General features: G+C 45.8%; 2 protein-coding genes across 5 annotated transcripts in view; one reads left to right on the top strand and one right to left on the bottom strand.

Annotated features, from left to right (window-relative positions):
* Positions 1–1,454: 1,454 nt before the first annotated feature.
* LOC123991343 (translocon-associated protein subunit alpha-like) lies at positions 1,455–9,685 on the top strand. Of its 4 annotated transcripts, none has more exons than XM_046292843.1 (9): positions 1,455–1,639; positions 4,420–4,553; positions 4,637–4,745; positions 5,071–5,333; positions 5,627–5,703; positions 5,845–5,923; positions 6,956–7,049; positions 7,917–7,931; positions 8,375–9,685. In XM_046292843.1, the coding sequence occupies exons 1-9, from the start codon at positions 1,570–1,572 to the stop codon at positions 8,440–8,442; spliced, it is 909 nt and encodes a 302-aa protein (XP_046148799.1). In that variant the 5' UTR covers positions 1,455–1,569; the 3' UTR covers positions 8,443–9,685. The 4 variants fall into 4 exon arrangements, with proteins under 4 accessions (XP_046148799.1, XP_046148801.1, XP_046148800.1 ...); XM_046292844.1 differs by having other exon boundaries at positions 1,465–1,639; positions 4,637–4,733; XM_046292845.1 differs by lacking the exon at positions 7,917–7,931 and having other exon boundaries at positions 1,460–1,639.
* Positions 9,686–15,360: 5,675 nt separating this feature from the next.
* The window catches only part of LOC123991342 (ras-responsive element-binding protein 1-like), a 70,764-nt gene continuing 60,177 nt past the window's right edge, over positions 15,361–25,947 (bottom strand). The window contains 6 exon segments of the mRNA XM_046292842.1: positions 15,361–19,083; positions 20,398–20,588; positions 20,591–21,179; positions 21,298–21,462; positions 21,766–24,481; positions 24,656–24,845. Of these exon segments, the coding sequence (XP_046148798.1) occupies positions 18,389–19,083; positions 20,398–20,588; positions 20,591–21,179; positions 21,298–21,462; positions 21,766–24,481; positions 24,656–24,845 (4,546 nt within the window). The 3' untranslated portion in view covers positions 15,361–18,388.

Raw genomic sequence — 25,947 nt, 5'->3', positions numbered from 1 at the left:
TGAGGGAGGAGGATGTCTTCCCTGTAACGCACAGCATTGAGATTGCCTGCAATGACAACAAGCTCAGTCTGATAATGCTGTGACACACCTCCCCAGACCATGATGGACCCTCCACCTCCAAATCGATCCCACTTCAGAGTACAGGCCTCGGTGTAACGGTCATTCCTTCGACGATAAACGTGAATCCGACCATCACCCCTGGTGAGACAAAACCGCGACTCATCAGTGAAGAGCACTGTTTTCCAGTCCTGTCGGGTCCAGCGACGGTGGGTTTGTGCCCATAGGCGACGTTGTTGCCGGAGATGTCTGGTGAGGACCTGCCTTACAACAGGCCTACAAGCCCTCAGTCCAGCCTCTCTCAGCCTATTGCACGCAGTCTGAGCACTGATGGAGGGATTGTGCATTCCTGGTTTAACTCGGGCGGTTTTTGTTGCCATCCTGTACCAGTTCCGCAGGTGTGATGTTCGGATGTACCGATCCTGTGCAGGTGTTGTTACACGTGGTCTGCCACAGTGAGGACGATCAGCTGTCCGTCCTGTCTCCCTGTAGTGCATCTCTCAGTACAGACATTGCAATTTATTGCCCTGGCCACATCTGCAGTCCGAATGCCTCCTTGCAGCATGCCTAAATCACGTTCACGTAGATGAGCAGGGACCCTAGGCATCTTTCTTTTGGTGTTTTTCAGAGTCAGTAGAAAGGCCTCTTTAGTGTCCTAAGTTTTCATAACTGTGACCTTAATTGCCTACCGTCCGTAAGCTGTTAGTGTCTTAATGACCGTTCCACAGATGCATGTTCATTAATTGTTTATGGTTCATTGAACAAGCATGGGAAACAGTGTTCAAACCCTACAATGAAGATCTGTGAAGTTATTTTTTACATTTTTACAAATTATCTTTGAAAGACAGGGTCCTGAAAAAAGGACCTTTCTTTTTTTGCTGAGTTTATGTTTCAGTAAAATTGGATTTTTACCATTTGTAGCAATGGTTATCAACTGTACTGCAGGGATGGAACATAAGTCGCAGAAAATTGAGGTTGTGGTGGCAGCTGCAGAGAGTTATTTGGGTGTGCGAGACTTGACAGAGTTCTCTTTTTTTAACCAGGCAAGTCAGTTAAGAACAAATTCTTATTTACAATAATGGCCTACCCCGGCCAAACCCTAACCCGGACGACGCTGGGCCAATTGTGCGCCGCCCTATGGGACTCCCAATCCTGACTGGTTGTGATACAGCCTGGAATCAAACCAGGGTCTGTAGTGACACCTCTAGCACTGAGATGCATTGCCTTAGACCACTGCGCCACTCGGTTGGCCTGAGGTAGGAATAAATATATTTAAATAGTGGAACATTTTTTGGGGGGTGAGTGTAGTGTTAGATGGTAGGGTATTTGTTTGTTTATTTATTTTTTCAATAAAAGTGTAAGGGAGTTGTACTCGAGTCTAGTAGGTGGCAGTAATGCAACGTTTATTGGGTGCCAACCGCCGTTAAACCTCATCGAAGAAGAAGTAGTAGCTAGGCTTCAGGGAATCACTACGTTTCATAGTGAAGGAAGCTTACTGATTTCACATCAAAAATGATGACATTTCTACCTAAACTGCTTTTGCTAGTATTACTAGCTTTCCCGGCAACGATTATCATGAAAGGTGAGTCTATCGAACTGGAATTAGGTTGACTAGCTGAATTGAAATAGCTTTGGCTATTACAGTTAACGTTAGCTTTATGGAAGGCCACTGTCTGACAGTGTCCCATGCGCATTTTGACATATGCAAATGTTATTTTTCTGCTAGTACGGCATTGTAACTACTGTCCTTCTCAAATAAGTTGTATCGGTTTCGATACTGGCTACATGTTTTAGTACCTATTCATTTCAAATGTAATTTAATAGATTCTTGCTCAGTCAAAAGTGGAAGCTACGGTAACTACAGTAGGTAGACTGACGTGTCCTTACCAGCCAGCTTGCTGCTAGCTGTCATTCATGTAGCCAGCTATCTAGGTTTACTAAATAAGTTGCTCATTTGTATCTACACCATCACCTAGTTAAATGTATTTCTTTTGTGCTGATTGTCCGTTTAATCTAGCTAACTATCTGTACTTGTGCACGTTGGTGGAATGTGTCTAGCTAGTACTACTAGCTAGCAGTTAACGTTGTCGATCATGAACCAAATGAGAAACGCAACATTTTTCAAAGGTTTCAATGAGTTAGTTCATATAAGGCAATAAATGAATTGAAATACATTAATTAGGCCCTAATCTATGGATTTCACATGGGAATACCGATATGCATCCGTTGGTCACATATACCTTTAAAAATCAAATTTAAAGTAGGGAGGGCATGGCTCCGAAAACCAGTCAGTATCTGGTGTGACCACCATTTGCCTCATGCAGCTCGACAAATCTCCTTCACTTAGATCTGATCAGGCTGTTGATTTTGGCCTGTGGAGTGTTGTCCCACTTCATTGGCTGTGCAAAGTTACTGGATATTGTTGGGAACTGGAACACTCGGTCTTGAATGTTGATACAGAGCATCCCAAACATGCTCAATGGGTGACATGTCTGAGTATGCAGGCCATGGAGGAACTGCAACATTTTCAGCTTCCAGGAATTGTGTACAGATCCTTGCGAAATGGGGTCCAGCGTTATCATTCTGAAACATAAGGTGATGGCGGCAGATGAATGGCATGACAATGGGCCTCAGGATCTCGTCACGGTATCTCTGTGCATTCAAATTGCCATCGATAAAATGCAATTGTGTTCGTTGTTCATAGCTTATGCCTGCCCATCCAATAACCATATTGCCACCAACATTCACATCGGCAAACTGCTTGCCCACGCAACACCACACACGTGATCTGCGGAGGCCAGCTGGACGTACTACCAATTTCTCTTAAACGACGGCTACGGCATATGGTAGAGCAATTAACAGTATGTTCTCTGGCGACAGCTCTGGTGGACATTCCTGTAGTCAGCATGCCAATTGCACACTCCCTTAACTTGAGACAGGGTGACCCAACTGCACATTTTAGTTGCTTTTATTGTCCCTAGCGCAAGGTGCACCCGTGTAATGATTCAGCTGTTTAATGAGCTTCTTGATATGCCACACCTGACAAATGGATGGATTATCTTGGCAAAGGAGAAATGCTCATTAACAGGGATGTAAATCCATTTGTGCACCAAATTTGAGAGAAATGAGCTTTTTCTGCATTTGTGGACAAAAGTGGACCAACACTTTACATGTTGCATTTTTTTATATTTTTGTTCAGTATATTAATAGTCTGATTTAATCAACAAATTGGGTAGTCAGATTAAAAAGGTTAAAGGTACAAGACTTTGTACATATGTTGACAAAATCACTATATATCCCATTGAGCCAAGAGGGGAAAGGCTGCCCGTTTTCACAGTTCCAAGACCAGTCAGAAACGTCCAGCTAACCCGGCGCCGATGACGCTGGTGCATCTCCAAACTGAACTTAAGTAGCAATGATATCCTTCGCCACCATTGTCTGACGACACGACAGATGGCTTGAACCAGTCATGACTATTCCACAAACAAATCATTTAAGTTTATTTCTAGAAAATGTCTTATTTACATGATTGTTTAACTAGCAAAGGACTTTTGAAGTTGAGGGTGCAGTATTTATGAAGTTTGGCAATGAGGATGAAAAACTAGCATAGTTCAGCTAGTTTATCCAGGGAAAACAAACTCTGACAGAATATAGCTGGACGCACATGAACATTAGACTAATTCAGGACACCGATTTATAGTTTTTATGCCCTGATATTAGGATCTGGCAGCAAAGTCTTGATTAAACGATGGAAACTAATACATCAGATGACAAATATTTGAGAGCGAATCCATATATAAACCCAAAATCAGCTGTATTTGCCAATAGTAAAACTACTCTTAAAACAATGTTTGAGTGAACCTGAATCCAAAAAATGTATAGTGAAGTCGCTTCTAGACACTGTAGACTCCTCCTCTTCACCATTCTATGCCTAGTCTTCATCTCCTGTCACTCAATTCACATCAAAAACCATGATTTCAACATGGGACAAGCAGCCCTCTATTTATGTCAAAGCCTGAAAATCGTATCTGTTGTTGTGACATTATAGCCAGCAGTGTTTTGCTTGAGTGGTTCAACGTTAGAAGCTTGCGATATGAGTCATTTGATAATTCAATGACTTTTGCTAGGCCTAAAACCTGTGACTGTAATGAACACAAGATTTGTTAAACCACAGTTTTAGTCCCTTGATAAGATATTCGCTATGTAGCTAAACGCCCTTGATGCAGCCATGGTAGGTCTGGTGATGTGAACATAATAATAGGATTCATTTTGACTCAGTGACTTCTCTAACTCAAGTTAGTTTTAACAAAATTTGATTTTGTGAGATTTTAAGTTGGATGTATTTCCTTAAAATCAATGCAGGGCCATTGGTGGCAGCCCAAGATGCTACTGAGGACGAGGAGGCGGCTGATGAAGATGCTGTGGATGATGTTGACGTGAACGCAGAGGATGAGGATGACGAGGCCGAAGTTGAAGATGATGAAAATACGGAATTGGTAAGAGATTAGGCTACTTTTGTCTACCTCCCTAGGCTTTGTGTAAAAATAAATAAACGCAATGTCTCTTTTGTATATTTTAGACAGAAGAAAAAGAGGAAGAGGAGGAGGAAGCCGTAGGAGGAGATGTGAAAGCCTCCCCCAATGCTGACACCACCATCCTCTTCGTCAAGGGAGATGGTAGGAGTATGGGTACAGACTAGGGCTCGTCTCAACATATCTGCATGTTGAATTTTGCACATAATTTCCTCATGATTGTTTTGAACTGCTTGTTTTCACTTCAATTTTAAGACTGACTTGTATTTGTAGATGGGTTGACTTAGCTACGATGCTTAGGATATATGTTTCAACCTCATTTGTTGGTGCATTCATTGCACATTACACTGAACAAATGTCTGCTCAATTACTTGAATGAAAAGGAATTTATCTGATTCTGACAAGCCTGTGTGCTTCAAATTCACCTTAAAGCCACCACTCCTACTCTTCTGTTGCTCTTTCTCCTGTTTTTTGCCTTCAGACTTCCCAGCTAACGACATTGTGAAGTTCCTGATGGGCTTCACCAACAAAGGCAGCGACAACTTTGTGGTGGAGTCGCTGGACGCATCCTTCCGCTACCCGCAGGACTTCCAGTTTTACATCCAGAACTTCACAGCCCTGCAGCTGGGCATAGTGGTGCCTGCCGGGCGCCAGGCCACATTTGAGTACTCTTTCATCCCTGCCGAGCCCATGGGCGGGCGCCCCTTCGGCCTGGTTATCAACCTCAACTACAAGGACAGCAACGTAAGTGGGCCTTGGCTCTTGTCTGTGATTAGTCAGCCATTCTTGATAGGCAATAATTTGTGAAAAAGACTCTAGAATGGTCATGGGTGTTGTTTTTCAGTTTCCTTTTTCTTGGCAAGTGTTGAGATATAACTTATAGCTGTGAAGCTTCTTTCATTCATTTTTTATAGTGGTGTGTGGCTGACGTCTTTCCTTTGCTTGTGAGGTTGCACTTTCATATGAAATGGGGAAAGATGAATGATGGTTCATTAGCTGGAGGTGATATCTGAGCCTCTCCCTTGCGCCTCTCTCAGGGTAACTTGTTCCAGGATGCTGTGTTCAACCAGACAGTGACCATCACCGAGAGAGAGGACGGACTGGATGGAGAGACGTAAGTGAGACTAGATGGGCTAGCCCTGTTGTTGGAAGACTTTCAGAAGGGCTAAATGAAACCACTCTATTGGGGATGGCTGCCAAACAAACAGCTGCCACACCAGGTGTCTTGACTCCTCTCTGTCTTCTGTATCTCTAGGATCTTCATGTATGTGTTCCTGTCTGGTTTGGGTCTGCTGGTGGTGGTAGGCCTTCATCAGCTGCTAGAGTCCAGAAAGGTAAAGCTACAAAGCCGACGCCACTGAATGCAGAAGAATAATAGATTAAAGCTGCGCTATGTAACTTTTTGGGTGACCTGACCAAATTCAGATAGAAATGAGTTGTAGTTCTGTCATTCTCATTGAAAGCAGGTCTAAAAAGCGGTAGATCTGTTGTATGTGCGCTTTTTCTATGCTTCCCATTCTTAAGTTTTGTTTTGAACACCAGCTGAAAATACAATATTTTTGGTTATGGTCAATGTATTTCACAGTGGTTTAGATGGTACAATGATTCTCAACACTGTACTTGCTTTTTTTGTCACTAACTGGAATTCCTTGAACTATTAGAATTTTAGCTACCATGAAGTTGCGGAGCGATTTCTGCGTAGTGCAACTTTTAAGCATATTTTTCCTTTGTGTGCTTTCCTCGTTTTTCCGAGAGTGATACGAAGACTGAAAGATATGTACTTTCAATAGCTTTGCTGAAGCAATGCACCATGACCTGATTTACATAGAATGTTGGTAGATGAGCAGTCCAGAGAGAGAGGAATTAGGAGATGCCTCTTCACATTCATCAGTGGGATTCTCCCAGTTCAGATGATTGTCAGTTGATGAGTCAATGTCCTTTTTTCAGGTTGAACACAGTGAGAGTCAGAAAAGGATTCGAGCTAGTACCACTACTTTTCTGAGGAACATGGAGGTAGATAGAGAAAGAGGCTGGTTCGGTTTTAGCTATTTCGTTGAAATGCAAGAATGAGGGCAAAATGTATGTATGCTCCACAATCACTACTACTACTAGGAAATTAATTAAAGTATAAGGACTAGGGGAACAATGTTGAAAAGGGTGTGGAAGATGGGTTTTGGAGATTGTTTTTCAATGTTGTATTGATAAAGTTCAAGTGTAACCCACACTAGAACATTTCAGAAGACTGAGGGGGATAAAGAGTTAAGACAATTTTAGGGTTTTGTTTATGTAGAAGTCTAGTGAAAGTGTAAGTTTTGTGGTTTCCTCAACGGTTCGGTCACAATTGTGTTCTCCCCCACCCGGTGCAGAGGAGGCGGCCAGCTGCCAAGGTGGAGATGGGCACTTCTAGCCACAACGATGTGGACATGAGCTGGATTCCCCAGGAGACCCTTAACCAGATCAGTAAGTCCTCACCACTCACTCATTCAACATTATGCTAGCTAGTAGCCACAGGGGAGCTAACTGTTTTATGCTAGCCATTAGCCACAGGACATTATGCTTGCTAGTAGCCATAGGGGAGCAAGCTGTTTATGCTAGCCATTAGCCACAGGTCATTATGCTAGCTAGTAACCATAGGGGAGCAAGCTGTTTATGCCATTAGCCATTAGCCACAGGTCATTATGCTAGCTAGTAACCATAGGGGAGCAAGTTGTTTATGCTAGCCATTAGCCACAGGTCATTATGCTAGCTAGTAACCATAGGGGAGCAAGGTGTTTATGCTAGCCATTAGCTACAGGTCATTATGCTAGCTAGTAACTATAGGGGAGCAAGCTGTTTATGCTAGCCATTAGCTACAGGTCATTATGCTAGCTAGTAACCATAGGGGAGCAAGTTGTTTATGCTAGCCATTAGCCACAGGTCATTATGCTAGCTAGTAACCATAGGGGAGCAAGGTGTTTATGCTAGCCATTAGCCACCGGGGTGCCAGCACCTTCAACAGCTGAGCCTTTTTTTTTAAGCTACAGTGTCAAATGAAATGCTTTTAAGATGACTGTAGTGTAAGCACATCCTAGCTGCTATGCCCCGTCCTTGCTGTGGTCCTCTTTCTACAGCCTACATGCTCCTCTATTGTGCAATCCCCTCTAGTTCACCAACTGCTGTCAGCTTTGTAACGTTGCAATGTTTCCATAGATGCCTGTTGTCACCTTTGGGGATATTTAACTTTTCTAGAATTCTCTCTGTTTGTCTGGTGTTTCAAAACTACCTGTTCTCTCTCTGGGCATGGGTTCATTCTCTTTTCTCTCTCTCCCTCTTTCCTTGCGTCTTCAGTGCAGAGTCGGCGAGGTGAGGCTTCCCTTTCTATCAGGAGTGAGCGGTAGTAGTTTAGCTAAATGTTAAATTTGCTCTTGTTGTAGTCCTAAAGAACGCATCTTTTCGACTCGACAGTGAATTAAATTAGCATATTCAGAACCACTGATATCTCAATCATTAATTCATGTTATTCTCTGTGGTAGCATCTATGGTCAGTCAATTGGCTATGGTCACTGACGTCAGTCCCTAGAGACACTCCTCATAGGTCTGAAAGGGTCAATTTGATATAGACATCATTGCCATATTTGCCTATGTGGAGTTTCTACCATAACTCATCCAATTCTTACAGATCTACAAGCTGCTAGGTGTTGATTGTAGAATGTGCCTATGCCAAAATAATCTGATGCAAAAAGTATGACATCTAAAAAGGACACCACCTGCAAACCTTCCCTAAACCTCTCCTGTCATTTCCCCAGACAAGGCTTCTCCCAGACGATCTCCCCGCAAGCGGACACAGAAGCGCTCTGCTGGTTCGGACGAGTGATGGGCCCCCACCGCCCAGTTCTGCCAGTCGCGCCTGACGCAGCCATAGCGCCAACCTTGTCAGCCGGGGAGAGGCAACAGCCTTCTCTCACCACAAAATCTCTTCACAAGAGGCCGGTTTCTACCGCTAAACTAGACAATAAATACCAAACGGACCCATTTTTATTTTTATTTTGTTGAGGCGTTATCACAGGTATTGTGATGAAGAAATGGTTTTGAGTAAGTTTTTGTGAAGATTAAAGTCCTGAAAGATGGAGGGGATATTAGAGCTAGGGAAATGATGGTGGGGGATGATACACTTCATGTTTTTTTTCTTTTAGGTAATTTTTCGTTTGTGACGGTCTTTCATTTTTTTACCTGTGGATATCTTTTTGAGGCAGAATAGTTTGTTTTTGGTATTCCGGAGAGCCATGATTACACACAACTGGTCTGTAAAAAAAAATATATATATAATGTTTTGCACTGGTTAATATCTACACATTTGTGTTTCTGTCACATTGTTCTCTGCTGCTTCGTGGCACAGAGGATGGCCGGCTTCGAATCTTGTCATTTGAAGTGCACTGCAATGTTTGGCCATCTTTCACGGCTTGGATGATTCGGTGAAGACATGAGGACATGGTAAACGGTCTTCTTTTGTCCTCAATGTGCCTGTGAAAAAAACTTTAAAAAACAAACATTTTTTGTGTCATTTACTGTAAATTTGCATTCTTTATATTCCAAGGCTTGATTTATTTCATCTACACCTATGAATTAAGTATTTAATTTTTAAATCTGAGGAACTGAATACAGCACTGGTGTGTGTGTTTGTATACTGATGAGTGCCCTGCAATGCTAATTTAGTTTCTTGACTTGTCTGGGATAATTACTTGTGTGTTTTACAGGCACAGTACATTTACTACTGTACCACAAGGCCCCCCCCTCTTCTGAGAGGGGCTTTGGACTAACTGTTTGGCACTGACTGTCAAATTTTAAAAAACAAATGTTCGCTATTAAATCCCCCCCCCCCCCCCATCTTTCTGTTGTGTGATTCGTGGAGCTTTTTAATGACCATTTGAGAATAGATGGATCCCAAATAGTTTTTCCCCCTCTGCATATGAACTTGTAATGAAAACATATTGTAGCAACAAACAAAAAAAACATTTTTACGGCGCAGTATGAATGTGTTCATTTTGGACACTGGTGCAGCTTGATGTAGAAAACAGAATTAAAGTGAAGATGTATGTGCTATGTCTTTATTTACTGCAGTGTGAACTAATACATATTTTGTCTTCACTCTTGCCGAACACTCAATGAATTCATTAAGTAATTGATTCGTGTATAATGGGTAGAGCAATAACCGCACAGCCCGGGATTAAAACAAACCGCACTGTGCAGAAATTGCATTTAGTCAAACATAACCTTTTTAAAAGTTAAATGTGATGTCTGTGCATTGTAGTTTGAATCCTGGGCCAGTATCTACAAAGCATCTCAGAGTACGAGTACTGATCTAGGATCTGACCAGATAATCTTATTCATTATTATCCTTAGAGATACACTACATGACCAAAAGCATGTGGACACCTGCTCGTCGAACATCTCATTTCAAAATCATGGGCATTAATATGGAGTTGGTCGCCTCTTTACTGCTATAACAGCCTCCACTCTTCTGGGAAGGCTTTCCACTAGATGTTGGAACATTGTTGAGGGGACTTATGTCCCTTCAGCCACGAGGCTTAGTGAGGTCGGGCACTGATGTTGGTGTGCCAATTCATCCCAAAGTTGTTCGATGGGGTTGAAGTCAGGGCCATTTAAGTTCTTCCACACCATTACTATTGAAAGTCAACTTTGGGTATGAAAAACAGTGCCACCTCTTTCTACATTTTCTAACACAAATGAGGTTTCATTCTGGTCATGACTGAAATATCTAGTTTGTCAGCTAATGGTGCTTTCAATACAACTGGGAAAACTAAATTCAAATCATGACAATAATCTTCAGGTCGGAAAGTCGGGAGCTCTAGAAAGAAGACAACGTTTCCAACTTAGTATTCTGAGTTGGAACAAAAATGTTCCCGTATATTTTTTTATATATTTTTTTTGGTTCCCAGTTGTTTTGAACACACAAGTCGGAAGTCGTTGTTTTCCGAGTTCCCAGTAGTTTTGAACTCAGCATAAACTAGCCACTGTAGCTAGCCAGTAACGCCTCCAGTAGCCCTGTGGATATCCCTTCAAATTAGTGGATACTGCTATTTCAGCCACACCCGTTGCTGACAGGTGTATAAAATTGAGCACACAGACATGCAATCTCCATAGACAAACATTGGCAGTAGAAGGCCTTACTGAAGAGCTCAGTGACTTTCAACGGTGAACAAGTCAGTTCGTCAACTTTCCGTCCTGCTAGAACTGCCCCGGTCAGTTGTAAACGCTGTTATTGTGACATGGAAATGTCTAGAAGCAACAACGGCTCAGCCACACACGCTCACAGAATGGGACTGCAGAGTTCTGGAGCGCGTAGCATGTAAAAATAATCTGTCCTCGGTTGCAACACTCACTGCCGAGTTCCAAACTGCCTCTGGAAGTCAGCACAAGAACTTTGTCGGGCCGAGCAACCGCACACAAGCCTAAGATCACCATGCGCAATGTCACGCGTCGGCGGGAGTGGTATAAAGCTCGCCGGCATTGGACTCTAGCAGTGGAAACATGTTCTCTGGAGTGATGAATCAAGCTTCAACATCTGGCAGTCCGAATCTGGGTTTGGCGGATGCCAATAAAACGTTACCTGCCCCAATGCATAGTGCCAACTGTGAAGTTTGGTGGAGGAGGAATAATGGTCTGGGGCTGTGTTTCATGGTTCAGACTAGGCCCCTTAGTTCCAGTTAAGGGAAATCTTAACACTACAACATGAAATTACATTTTAGACAATTCTGTGCCTTTGTGGCAACAGTTTGTGGAAGGCCCTTTCCTTTTTCCGCATGGTTTGTTGAGATCAGTGTGGAAGAACTTGACTGGCCTGCACATAGCCCTGAACTCAACCTCATCGAACACCTTTGGTATATATTGGCACACCAACTGCATACCAGGTCTAACCAGGCCTCTTGTGGCTGAATGGAAGCAAGTCCCCACAGCAATGTTCCAACATCTAGTGGAAAGCCTTCCCAGAAGATTGTAGGCTGACCAACTCCATATTAATACCCATGTTTTTGGAATGAGATGTTTGATAAGAAGGTGTCCACATACATTTGGTCATGTAGTGTATCTCTGGACTTGTGGAATGGTGTGCGTGTATGAAGTGAGTTGTGTATTTGCATATGTCTTGTCTGTATTTGAGAAATAAAGAGTCAATATGTACAACGTTTAATATACATTACATGACATCTAAACCACACAAGTATAAATGATGTATTCACAGGACCTGAGTTCGAGAACCTGGAGTAGCCCTTTTGTTTATTTGATCGTCCAAAGCTTCAGGTTAGAGGGTCGTTCCACGAAATGAGTTCCCTTCGCGTGCCTTTGATAGTTTAAGTAGAAATTGTGCCTGTTATATTACAGTGTTTTACAATCGCTAGAACCCATTTCTCAATACTTAGGTCACTTTTTCAAAACTCTTCACACAGTTCTAACGAACTTTCAGCTTGGCACAGCAGTTCATTTCACATCCAAAATGCACTAAAACTACCAAAACACTTCATACATGTCTCAAATCAACTCATTCTTCCATAACACCTAGCAAAGGTTGTCACCCAACAAGCACACGTTGTCACTCATAAAACAATGACCTAAACAACAATAACAACATGTAGCATTACACAATGTTTTTATTACAAAACAACAATGACACCTCTCTACTGTTTAGAATTCAATGCAGTAGATGTAACAGGAATTAATCAGACATGATGCAATATGCTTCAATATGTTTTGTCATTTTTTGTCATTGCGTGATTCCAAAATACAAGAATTTGTATATACACCATCTACAGATACAGATACGGTAGCAATGCTAGTCAACCCTGTCTTCTGCATTTAGCCACAGGTTCTCATCCACATCACATCTTATGTCATCTTGGGCAATACACCTAGGAAATAATATTTTGGCTGGTCCATCCCTGGCAATCTTCTGCAGATATGTTCAGGCATCCAGCATTCATTGCATCCAGGAGGGACATTTGATCATGTGGATGGTGGTCATAAACCTTAAATTCCTCTATGGGTTTGAGGAATGGAGAGTAAGGTGGAAGGAAAAGTGACACCATCCTGGGATGGGCTGAAAACCACTCTGTGACTGCATGGGAGTGGTGAAATGCCACATTGTCCCATAAAATTACAAACGTTGGCCGATTTCGCCTCACTGCAACCCTTTCCTCACCTGGCACAAGCAACTCAGGAACCGTTTGTAATTGCCTTCCATAAAGGTCATCCAGGAATGAAATGAGACGCTCGGTGTTGTACGGCCCAATTTGCGGTTTGTGTAACAGCAGTCCATCAGAGGATATTGCTGCACACATTGTGATGTCGGCACCCCTCTGGCCCGGGACATCCACTATGGCTCTTTTCCCAATCACATTCCTTCCTCTCCGCCGTGTTTTGGCCAAGTTGAAACCAGCCTCATCCACAAAGATGTATATGTGGCGTGTTTGCCTGGCTTCAATCTCTATGACTCTCTAAAATAAGGCAACATAAGGCAATATAAGAGTTAGACTATTACGGTACTTTACATCATACCTAAAAACATGCCATTGTGTGCCTCTGCTCTGTTTGGTTTTGTTCAAAACCAGTTCTGTATTTTATAGTCATCTTACCTGGACTTATTGGTTCCTGAGTTGCTTGACTCATTCAGAGTTCCTCTCAAAGGGGACAGTGTACAACTGCTTCATCCTGACTTGATGTTGTTTCAGGACTCTTGAAATAGTTATGCTTACATTGTGAATATTTCTAAATGTAATGTTGTCTGCCAACACTCTGTCCCGAATACTTGTGAGTTTTATGCCATTGCTTCTAATGATCATATCAACGATTGCAGTTTCCTGCATAGCAGTGAAAATCCTACCTCTCCTGCCTGTGGGAGATAACTATTGGGTCCTAAGCAGAAATACAAAAACAATTTACACCCAAGTGGGTTTGGAGGCTTTGCTCAATTGACTTCTGTAATGTGCAGTTCAGTCAGATGGCCTTGCAGAATGCACATCGTACCTGTTGTTTTGCTGGAAATGTCTTACAATAGATGGCACTGTTGAGCATTACTGATTTGGCTGCACTCTCAGACCAGCCTCTCTCATTGATAGACCATGATTTATTACAGGATCAGTTATAGTGGCCCTAATCTCATCTGAGACTACAGCTCTTGATCTTCCTCTCGGTCTTCTTCCACCATGCATCTGTACCTCTCACCCTCTCCCAGCCACTCTTCTTCCTCTGTCAGCCACTCTTCTTCCTCTGTCAGCCACTCTTCTTCCTCTCCCAGCCACTCTTCTTCCTCTGTCAGCCACTCTTCTTCCTCTGTCAGCCACTCTTCTTCCTCTGTCAGCCACTCTTCTTCCTCTGTCAGCCACTCTTCTTCCTCTGTCAGCCACTCTTCTTCCTCTGTCAGCCACTTCTCTATCTCTGGCTGGGTCCATGTTTACATGACAGTACAGCATTATTGCTAAGATGTCCCCTTTTGTATAGATGATAATGTAATTGAAAGACTACCACCTGGGAAGGTGTTCAGCTACAATGGGAATCAGCTGTGGTTGGTCTAATTGTTTTGATAGTATTTCATTTTTTAGATGTGGAATATATTTCAATACGGTATTACTGTAGAAATGTAGCAAATTGCTTTCTTATTCAATTTTGTGTTATGTTAGGTTTTGAACTTATGTTTAAGAGTTTTGAATTGAGTATGTAAACATGTGCAAATTGGCCTGTAGGTACATAGAGTTTTGGTGGCGGTTGTGTATTAGTGAGAACAGAATTATAGTCTGTAAAACCCTTTTAATATAGGAAAACTATTCCTTTTTCAAAAGGAACATTAAACATTATCAGTCAAATCATAGTCTAATAGCAGGTGACCTGCTTCTACTCCTTTTGGCCATTTTCTGGTGTTTTGTGTTGGAAAACTGAGTGGGTTGAACATAACACGTCGTCAACCCTGTAACCCATAGATAGACAGGCTAGAAAGTTATGACAATTACATTTTTGTATTCAATTGTCCCTCCCTGTTTGCACACAATAAGCCTCTATTCCCCCTGTCACAGGGGGATATATGACTGATTTAAGATACTTATTTGGCACTTAATAGGCAATTACTATAGTAATTTCTTTAATTTCACCCATTGAGATTGGAAAATGTTTTTTTTTATTAAGTTGATCAAGTTACACTACTCAAAAGGGGACTCATTTTGTGGAACGGTCCTATAGTTTAAAAAAAGGGGCACCACATGGACATGGGTGAATTTTGAGTATGTTCATTTTGCACCCTACATTCATGGATTACAAGACACATGCTTGATTGATTCAAAGTGTATAGGATAGGGTTGCCCTGAACTGTAATATGCTGGCTTGGATATTTTATTTTTACATTGTTTCACGCTTTCCAGCAGCTGTGGTGGACGTATAACCAGGGCAGCCCAGCATAGCTCAGGCTTGGCTCAGTTTGAACCTTGAGGCCACTTCCATGCTCAGGTTGCACAACTGATCTACACATATTGGACTCAATGGTTGTGATTCAACAGATATTTTTTGCGCTACAACCGAGGGTTTGTCTGCACAAGAACTTTAACACAATCAGTGTCTCCAAAACAGCTGTGTAAACATTTTTGTAAAGACAAACACTGTTGTATCACAACTGTTGTGTCAAATGTGTTGTACAAACTGTGTATACAGGGACATACATAGTGTAAAACTAAATTCAAAGTACAGGTGATCAATGCAGGTTTGTGCCAGACAATAAAAGACACTACCAGGCCAGTTTGATTCACACCTTTCCTTAATATATCTTTATTGCTTTCATTTTTTCGACACAGAACAGCTAACATTTCTGATTCTGAAGCGCCGTAATACCAGGAGGGAGGGGAGCAGTGCAGCTAACTATAAAGGTTCTGATCCAGGCCCATTTATGAGGTGAGTTCTGGTGTGGCCGTAGCAGCGACACAGAGGGCCAGAACGTTCCACAAAGGGCCAGAACGTCAGACAGTGACACAGCCACTTTCATTGGTTTTTTACAGAGTCACAATTTGATTTCCTCTTCAAATGAGAGAGGTTGAAACGAGAGGTGACTGCAATTTGAGGGAGGGGGTAAAAATGTATAATCAATCAAAAGCAGACAAAAAAATGGGTATAGTATTAAAACAAGAACCCTGCTGACAGCACGCTCTCAACCACGAGGGTTTTTTGCACAAGTTCATTTTCTCTGTTCTGCTGATTGCAGTTCACAGTCAAGTGCTAAATGTAGTGATTGACAGTTTTAATCGTAAAAAAAAGAACTTGTAAGAACTTCTTGCAACTCAGGAAAATGAATTAATGAATTATGCATTTTATAAAGACCCTGAGAGCGAGATGGAGAGAAAAAATGAATCATCCATAATTGAACAAATTAGGGTTACATGCAAAACAAGCCTAAAACTCACCCATTATCTGAAACACAGAGAATTTCACAGTTTTATACGTATTTATATATCTGAAGATTTTTTTTTTTAGCCAAACTAAAAATAATAAACAAAACAAAAATAGACCCACACAGTCTATAGACAAATACAAAGGTCGACATAAAGCTTTCAAATCAATAGTGATTATTGCTAATAGAAGTCCCGGGCCGATGCTGGGCGACCATTTTGTGGATTTGAATCCGGTATTCTCTGCAGCATCAATGTGGTAATAATACATGGCTTCTCCTCAAGTCACATCTATTCACCCCTCACCAGATTTCCAAATAAATACAATAAACCAGTCCATGTGCATTCTCATGAGACTCATTATCATACACCCACACGGGGTCAAAGGTATAATGAGATAAGCTGAGTGAGTCCCTTAACACAGTGTTTTTTTAGAACACAATTGCATTTAGCATTCTATTCTGACAATACTTTCCCAGTGCCTGAGAGCAGGATTGGGATGGGGGAGATACTGTGGTACGGCCACTAGAGGGCAGACTTATTTCTGCATGGAGTACTTGCCTCACCACCTGTCAATTTAATTTAATTTTATCTTTATTTAACTAGGCAAGTCAGTTAATGACAGCCTAGGAACAGTGGGTTAACTGCCTGTTCAGGAGCAGAACAACAGATTTGTACTTTGTCAGCTCAGGGGTTTGAAATTGCAACCTTCCGGTTACTAGTCCAACGCTCTTAACCACTAGGCTACCCTGCCTCCCCCTCAATGTGCCGCACCTCCTCCTCTCCCCTCCACTTAATACTCTGTGTTACGTTCAAGTTCCAAACACAGCTCAGAAATTCACTTCAGTTCATTCTCTCTGATTGCTTAGCTGTTTATTGTCGTAGTAGATTTGTTTGTAATTTGTTAGTGCCATATGGGCAGTTGCCTGGCAGAGGCTGACTAGTCCAGTGCTCTCTGCTCTCGGTCCGTCAGCCTCCAGCCAGCCGATGCTGCCTGCGTCTTACCGCGCCATGAGGTTTGATTTGTTTGCTTCTGAGTTTAAAAAATATATATAAAATGAGACGGGAGAAAAACACATAACATTTAGACAGAATTCAACCCCACAAGGTGACATGATTGACATTTGAGTCCCACCTCGGAAAAGATGCTCTTGAGGGGGGAAGGGGGGGGGGGTGAGTGGTGTGGTGGAAGGTGGCTGCCTGAATGGGAGGCAGAAGGGCTACAAAAGTTCAAGTAGACAAAACAGAGTAGTGTTCCACCTAGCGCACGAGGTGAGGTTCTGCATCAAAATAACCCAGCAGAACCACAGGTAGGCCTTTAAGAACACAGTGATGGTTGGTTCTGGAAGACGTCTGAAGTAGCGGCAAAGAAATGAGTTGCCACCAACGGGGAGGTGGACACAACACACGCTGGACACACGGGTGGTAGTACAGACACAGTACAAGTATCTAGGAACGCTAGAAAGTGACAGTGAGAGATATGGGGGGGTACACATACCAAGCCCTTTTGTTCTGGAAAAGTACATTTCCTCAAACACCTTATATCCCCCAACCTCTCCTGAACGAATAACACACACACACACACACACACACAAAAACACTCCCACATGCAACATGGTCAACGCACATGAAATTAAATGAGAATGATTCGGCGAAAAAACACACGTTTCAGGCAAATATTGCCCATATCATGGCAAGATAAAGAGAGCCTAGGGGAACGCAACAGCATAGATCTCAGATATGGTACGCTATCCATTGTCAGGTCTGTTTTCTTTGATTTGCCTCCTAACACCAAATCATGTCACAGTTCATTCATGTATTCTCAATACAAACAGAGAGACTGTTGATGTTGGTTATCAGGGATCATGAGAGAGAGAGAGTAAATCAAGTCTTTTTTCAGGACACCTTTGTGACAGCCTGGCGGGTATCTGCTGTGCTTCCAGTTACATGAGTGACTTAACCCCCACTGCTGGGGAACTCAAGTCTTTTCTCAGCATTGTTTTTAAGGTACGACTGTGGTTTAAATATACAATAACAGTTATTTTTGTCTGTCACACACTTGATCATTTAATATAAATCGGTCATGGTAAATTTGATTTCATTTATTGCTTATTCAAAGTTCATCTCATAGAATCTAAAAACAATTATGTAATCATCATAAAACGCTATAAAAAATGAGATCCTCGATAGATAAATGTAGATAAAGATATAGCAAAAACACTAACAAAATAGAAGTAGTAAGGCACTTAGAAACAAGGTGTTTCTTCTTGATTTCATCGTCTTGCATTCTTTAGGAGTACTTCTATCTTATGGCATTGCGGCACATACAGCGGTCCACTGCATAAAGAGAACCAGAGACTGGGGGTAGGAAGGAGGGTGCCTCCCTCACTCAACGCCCACCAAGGGAGCCTCGCCAGCGGGAAGGATGTGCTCCAGGGAAGGCTTGGTGTGGATCTCCAGTAGGCCTTGGATGAAGCTTTCCGAGGGGCCATCGGGGTCTTTTTCTGGGGTAGTGGGCTGTGGGGCTGGGGACTCGGTGGAAGATTCTTTGGGGGTTTCTGTTGGCGTTTGAGTGGCTGCATTGCCATCTGTTTCTCTAGCCATTTCAGAGGCTGATACCTCAGCGTTTAGTTCTACATCTGTTTCAGAGGGTCCGTCTGAGGTTTGTTCTACAGGTGGGTCAGGAACTGATTCAGAGACTGCTTCCGAGACTGGCTCAACGAGCGGCTCAGCTATGGCCTCTGTAGCTGACTCTGACTGGCCTGGTTCAGTGGTGGACAGGGACTGGGCCAGGGATGTGGGGCCTGGCAGAGGGGCCTCTTTCTCAGTTCCCTCGCCTCCCTCCTCCCTGGCCCCTCCGGTGCCTTCGCTCTCATTTTCGGAAGGGGGGCAGGTGCTGGTGGGGGTGCACTCTCCCTCCTCACTAGCTGAGTCTCCGGCCGGGGCCTCTGCCCCGTTGGCATCAACTCCATCTGCCCCCTCGCTGCCCCGCGGCTTCAGGTGGATCCGCTGGTGCCTCACCAGGCTGTGCTTAAGGGTGAAGGTGCGTTCGCACGTCTGGCACTTGTAGGGCCTCTCACCTGAAGAAAAATATAAACATGTACAGAATTATTTACAGCAGAACAGGGTCAGGTAAAACATATCTTTAAAGAAGGTAAAGCAACAATAAATGCATCAAGAAATAGCTGGGGCCACAACCAGGGCCACAACTTGGGACGGGGGGGACATGTCATCATCTCCCTCGGTTTTATCATTGGAATGTGATACAAAACGATGCAGCGGTGTACTTTAGGAGCACGCGGATGCCTCTGAGCAGTTCAGTAGGCTTTTTGGAGTGTTTGTCCGACTGGATAAAAACATTATTTTTTAAATTATCCCCGTTTTTATCCATATATATATATATGAAATATATACAAAAATATATATATATATATATAGCCACCACAATTTGCAAATAAATTCATAAAGAATTCTACAATGTGATTTTCTGGATTTTTTTCTTCTCATTTTGTCTGTCATAGTTGTAGTGTACCTATGAGGAACATTACAGGCCTCTCTCATCTTTTTAAGTGGGAGAACTTCCACAATTGGTGGCTGACTAAATACTTTTTTGCCCCACTGTACATATACACGTATACATACATATATACATACATTTATACATATACATACATACACATATATACATATGGGACTCTGTAGAAGTTGTTGCGACACATTGGTGTGGCTGGCTTCCTGGTTAAACGGGCAGGTGTTAAGAAGCGCGGTTTGGCGGGTCATGTTTCTCCTGACTCCTGGCTCGACCTTAGCCTCTCGAGCCCGAGTTGCAGCAATGAGACAAGATCGAAATTGGGGAGAAAAAGGGGAAAAATCAAATCTATAAAGTGGGGGGCATATATATATATATATATATATATATACACTTTTTATTTTCACCCCCTTTTCTCCCCAATTTCGATCTTCTCTCATTGCTGCAACTCCCCAACGGGCTCGAGAGGCTACGGTCGAGTCAGGAGAAACATGACCCGCCAAACTGCGCTTCTTAACACCTGCCCGTTTAACCAGGAAGCCAGCCGCACCAATGTGTCGGAGGAAACGCCTTTCAACTGTCGACCGATGTCAGCCTGCAGGTGCCCGGCCCGCCACAAGGAGTCGCTAGAGGGCGGTGAGCCAAGTAAAGCCCCCCCGGCCAAAACCATCCCCACGAAGATGGGCTAATTATGCACCGCCCTATGGAACTCTCGACTCCGGGTGTGATACAGCCTGGGATCGAACCCAGGCCTGTAGTGATGCCTCTAGCACTGCAATGCAATGAGTTAGACCGTTGAGCCACTCAGGAGGACCCCCCATCCTGACTTTTAAAACCAAAGTTGCCCCCTGGTATCAACTAGTACCTGTGTGCGAACGCATGTGTCTTGTCAGATCCTGCAGTGACCAGAAGCGTTTGCTGCACACGTTACAGATCTTCTTCCTCTTGTCCGCCTTGCTCCCCGACCCTCTGCCTGCCTCTCCTTCATTCTTTGGTTCTGCTGCCCCCTCCTCGTCACTTCTCTCCTCCTTCTTCTCCTCCTCCTCTGAACCACTGTCCATCACGCTACCCACTCCCTCGCTTTCCGGAGCCTCCTTCTCTCCCTCTCTCTCCTCTTGATCCTCCTCCTCGGCGGTGGTTGTAGTAGTGTTGGGGAGATCCTCTGGGGCAGGCCCAGTCTCCTCTGTTCCACAAGCCTCTTCGGGGGTGCAGTCTCACACAAGTGTGCCTTCTCGTGGCGAGCCAGGGTGGCGGCATAACGGAAGTTTTTCTTGCACCTCTTGCAGGTGTACTTGGAGGGCTCTTGGTCCTGCTGCTGGGCGGCCGTCACTCTATCTGGCTCGGCCACTGCCACCCCCTTATCTCCAACCAGGGAGGTCTGGGGCTGCTGGCCTTCTGACGAGAACTTGAAGTCAATGAGCTTGCTGGCGAAGTTGAGGTCCAAGCTCTTGTTGCTCTGCGAATCGTCGTTGTCGTCATTTTCAATGTTGTTGTTGTTGGATTGTGGTTCCATCTCCCCTAGCAGCAGCTCAGCAGTGTCTGGTGTTTGGTCTGCGCTGGGCGACTCGGATGCAGAGCTTTTCTGATCGGGGTCCATGCTGCTCAGATCCAGAGCCTCTCCTGCAGTCTGCTCATTCTCAGAACTCTCTGGAACACACACACAAAATGAACCGCCAAATTACAGATAGATACGTACAGAATGGTAACCTATAGATCAGACCGTATATTACAGTACAATACAGTACATGACAGTACAGTTTCTTACCTGCGCTGTCGTGTGATCCCTCATCGCCATCCTTGTTCTTGGACATTTGGCCGTTGCGGCGCAGCGAGCGGTTGGTCACGCCATGCTTGCGCAGCAGGTGACGCTCACAGTTGGACTTGGTGGAGAAGAAGGCGTCACATTTAGGACAGGGGAAGGGCTTCTGACCTGTAGCCGACAGCACATTAGAGAAGACTGAACGTCACATTAGAAGTATTAGGGACATGTTGTGGACCCACAGCAAGTTGTAAATATGCTAAATGCAAGCAGTTAGACTCTTTAGAAAACCTGTCAAATTAAAAACCATCTTGAAATTGTTGTATAAAATATATGTTTTTCTTCATTACTGAACAGTATCTTTCAGGTATCATTGCATTGTTTCAACCAGGCTATTTACGCAGTATTTCAACATTACTGTGTGTTGGGTATTTAGGGAGTTATTCCATCTGTGTCTGTTTCCATATGGCTTACCAGTGTGTGTGAGCATGTGCCTCTGCAGGGAGCTGGCCCAGGGGAAGACCCGGGGGCAGAAGGGACAGGTCATCTTCTGCACTGAGTTGGAGTAGGCATTCTTCTTCCCTCCTTTGGACTGGGGCGGCACAGAATGAGGAGGCGACTCTTTCTCCTCTCCCTGGCTCTGTCTCCCCTCGTCCCTCCTTCCAAGCTCCACCGCACCCGTCCGCAGGTAGGTGCTGAACTTGTTAGCGTCGGTGGTGGCTAGCATCTTCTCCACGCTGGCAAACTCCCCACTGGACTCCAGGTCCATGCCGCTGTCTGTGTTTTGCTCAGGCGTGGGCACACGGGCAGGTGCTATAGTCTTGGCCTGGCTCGCTGGCTTCTTCCTAGTGCGCTTTCTGGACGAGCCCTCTAGGGGGAGCTCTTCCATCGAGGCTTCAGAGCTGTTGTCGCCCCCAACTAAACGCTCCGGTTCTGTCTGAAGGCCGTTGAGGCCGGCGCCAGCCTTGTTATCCGGCGTGGGCTCCCTCTTGAGCAAATCTGGAGCCGTTGAGACGGAGGAGATGATCTGGGCGATGGAAGCCAGAGGGGGAAGCTCTTTCAGGGAGGAGGAAGAAGAGGTTGGTTTGGGCAGCAGGGGCTTGAGACGGAGCGCCCGGCCTGTGGCAGTAGGGGTACTAATGAGAAGCGGGGAGATGGTCACTGGGGGGGGCTGGTAAGAGCCAGACTGGGGGGTCTTCAGATTCTCCTCATAGCTCTTGTCCAGCTGAATTGCTGAGGGGAGGTGGTTCAGTACACTGGGGAAGGGCAGCTCCTTTTTGATTTCTCGGCGCTCCACGCTCATCGTGTCAACAGCAGTAGAGTCTCTCTTCAGCCTCTTGTTGGGGTTCTTGGGAATGGACAGGTCAATAGGTTCCATGGAGCAGTCGTAGGCTACCAGGCTGACCGTCTCCAGTTTGATCCCAGGAGAACCGGCTAGGCTCCCTGAACCGCTGCTGGTTCCACCCCCCCCGCGGCTCTTATTGGAGAAGTCCAATGGCTGATCCAAGTCACCGGAGGAGGAGTAGATGCTGAAATCTTCCACCTTGACCGGCTGCATGGTGGCACTGGGGGTGGGCATAAGGCCATTGAGAGCCAGAGGGCTGCTGGAGCTGGCCCTGGAGGTGGTGGCTGTGATGGCGGGGAGAAGGGTGGCAATGTGCTCCTCGATCTCCCGCTCCTGCACCTCGGGATGTTGCTTGAGCATGTGGTGGATGCAGTTCCTCTTGGCCAAGAAAGCTGCCCCGCACCGCCGGCACTCAAAGGGCTTGCGCTGGCAGCCGTTATGGGTGCGTAGGTGGATCTGGAGAGCCCGGTAGCTCTTTAGATCCTCACCACAGAAACGGCAGGCGGTGTCGCCGGCGGAGGCCAGCTCCAAGGGATCCTGGGTTGTGGTCGACGAGACGTACTTGATGTTCTTCTCGATCTCTTTCCTTGTGTTCTTCATGTGCTTCTTGCGCAGGTGGCGCTCGCAGTTGGCCTTGACGGTGAAAGGGTAGTGGCAGACGCGGCAAACGTAGGGGCGCTCGCCGCTGTGCGTGCGCAGGTGGCGGATAAGGGTGGCCTTGTCGGGCGCCACGTAGTCGCAGATGTTGCACTGGTGCGGCAGGATGCCCAGGTGGAAGCGCATGTGCGCCTGCAGCACCCCAGAGTAAACAAACACCTGATCGCAAAAGCGGCAGGGGTAGGAAGCCTTGATGCCGCCGCGGTTGGAACCTCCTGCCCCCTTCTTTCCTCCGGCCGCCTGGCCCTCCTCTTGTTTGATTTGCAGCTCTGTCGAGTCGTTGGGCATATGGGCATCGCCCATGCAGTCTGCCTCCATCTGCATCTTCTCCAGGGATGCTTGGCTGCCCGAAGAAGAGGAGGACGATGACGAAGACTCTTGGGGCATATTGAGCAACTGGCTGGCCGGTGGGGGCAGGCTGGGGCTGATGCAGCCCAGGGAGGCTTGCTGGGTGCTCTGGAGCGGCGGCAGCGTGGAGGCAGCCAGGCTGGAGCGTGGTGCCACCATGGGCTTTGGCTTCAGTGGGGGCATGAGCTTGCAGCCAGCCGCCTGGCCCTGGCTGGACACTCCCCAGTGGGGAGCCTTGGCCAGGGACGGCAGGAGGCCCATCTGACCGGGGGCGGTCGAGGCCACCTTCAGGATCTGCTGGATGTCAGCCAGCTCCATCAGGCCAGCCTCGCCACACACAGGCTTCATCGTAGAACCACCACCTGGGTGGAAGAGGAAGCCTGTGGGGAAAGGCTGCAGGGAGAGCAGGCTGAGGGCCTCCCTCTGGGACAGGCCCTGCAGGGACGAGGCCGCCACCAAGCCGAGGCCGCCAAGGGATTCCGCAGCCGCGGAATCGACCTCCTGGGGCAAGGTGGAGGCCAGAGGCTCCACCTGGATGACCCGGATGCTGTCCAGCTGGGCTTGCCGGACCTCATCCTCCGAAGGCTGAAGCTTGACCTGGGAGATGTGCTGTAGACCCAGGGACTCCAGGAAGCTGGCCTGCTGAGGGGCCGGGGTTGCCGGCTTCTCCTGGGCTGCGGGGGGCTCCTGGGCGATCCCTGTGGGTGACGGCTGCTGCTGATGAATGGTGGTCTTGTGCAGGACCAGGGCCGAGAGCAAGGGGAATCCTTTGTCGCAGGCTTCACACACGAAGCGGTGGAACTTGCTGGTGCACCGGCGGAGGTTGGTCTCACACCAGACCTGTTGGAGAGACAGACAGGGGGTTAGAGTGTGGAAGAGCAGACTGAGATCTCCTGTGATAGATGACCAACATACCACCAGTATCAGTTTCATAATCATAATAATGTGTGGTATCAGTATCAGTAGCATTGTGAGCATTAGCAACATGATTCTGTCCATCATTTCTCCTCTGACCTGGGCGATGTGGGGAAACTTGTGGCAGGAGAAGTCAATGAAGGCCAGGTCGTTGAAGCCAGAGGGGATGGAGGGGTTGTTCTGGATGAAGGGCTGTCCGCCGGGGTCTATGGGCAGCTGCTTGTGGATGCCAGCGTTGTGCCGCAGCAGGCCACGGTGGGTCCGGAAGGAGAGGCAGCACAGGTCACACCTAGAGACAAGACAGAAAGATGATATATTTAAGCAATAAGACCTGAGGAAGTGTGGCCAACATACCACGGCTAAGGGCTGTTCTTATGCATGACGCAACGCGGAGGGCTGTTCTTATGCATGACGCAACGCGGAGGGCTGTTCTTACGCATGACGCAACGCGGAGGGCTATTCTTATGCATGACGCAACGCGGAGGGCTGTTCTTATGCATGACGCAACGCGGAGGGCTGTTCTTACGCATGACGCAACGCGGAGGGCTGTTCTTACGCATGACGCAGCGCGGAGGGCTGTTCTTATGCATGACGCAACGCGGAGGGCTGTTCTTACGCATGACGCAACGCGGAGGGCTGTTCTTATGCATGACACAACGCGGAGGGCTGTTCTTACGCATGACACAACGCGGAGGGCTGTTCTTACGCATGACGCAACGCGGAGGGCTGTTCTTACGCATGAGGCAACGCGGAGGGCTGTTCTTATGCATGACGCATGTTCTTACGCATGACACAACGCGGAGGGCTGTTCTTACGCATGACGCAACGCGGAGGGCTGTTCTTATGCATGACGCAACGCGGAGGGCTGTTCTTACGCATGACGCAACGCGGAGGGCTGTTCTTATGCATGACGCAGCGCGGAGGGCTGCCTTATTGTTATTATAAACTGGTTACCAACGTAATTAGAGCAGTAAAAATACATGTTTTGTCATACTTGTGATATCAGGGCTGATATACCATGGCTGTCAGCCAAATCAGCATTCAGAGCTCGAACCACCCAGCTTATAAAATATTATATATGATATAATATCTACTGTGTTGTTGTTTTTAACTGTACTTTTACTCATGTAGTGCTGCGTTGTTGTCTGGTGCAAGAAACACACTTTATAAATCAAATTGTTTGTGTTGATAACTCCCAGCGTGGCCTGTGGCAGTGCTGCCTCGGGCCTCGTTAGCCGCTGAGAGGGACAGCTGCTCAGTGTCTCCCACGGCCAGCCCTCTTATCGGCCACCGTATGGCGAGGTGTCCAAGGGGATTGCACACAGCTTTATCAGGACGTGTATACAGAGACACACCTAAGGAAGGACCAAATGTGTCTGAGCGCCTCATGG

Source organism: Oncorhynchus gorbuscha, linkage group LG12, assembly GCF_021184085.1.
Source record: "Oncorhynchus gorbuscha isolate QuinsamMale2020 ecotype Even-year linkage group LG12, OgorEven_v1.0, whole genome shotgun sequence".
NCBI lineage: Eukaryota > Metazoa > Chordata > Actinopteri > Salmoniformes > Salmonidae > Oncorhynchus > Oncorhynchus gorbuscha.
This window is presented reverse-complemented; position numbering and strand designations above follow the sequence as displayed.

Bases quoted from the DNA above. Each gene is read 5' to 3' on its own strand.
- LOC123991343 (XM_046292843.1), top strand. From the start codon at position 1,570: ATGATGACATTTCTACCTAAACTGCTTTTGCTAGTATTACTAGCTTTC. The intron at 1,640-4,419 runs GTGAGTCTATCG...AAATCAATGCAG, and splicing joins GGCAACGATTATCATGAAAG to GGCCATTGGTGGCAGCCCAA. The intron at 5,334-5,626 runs GTAAGTGGGCCT...CGCCTCTCTCAG, and splicing joins TCAACTACAAGGACAGCAAC to GGTAACTTGTTCCAGGATGC.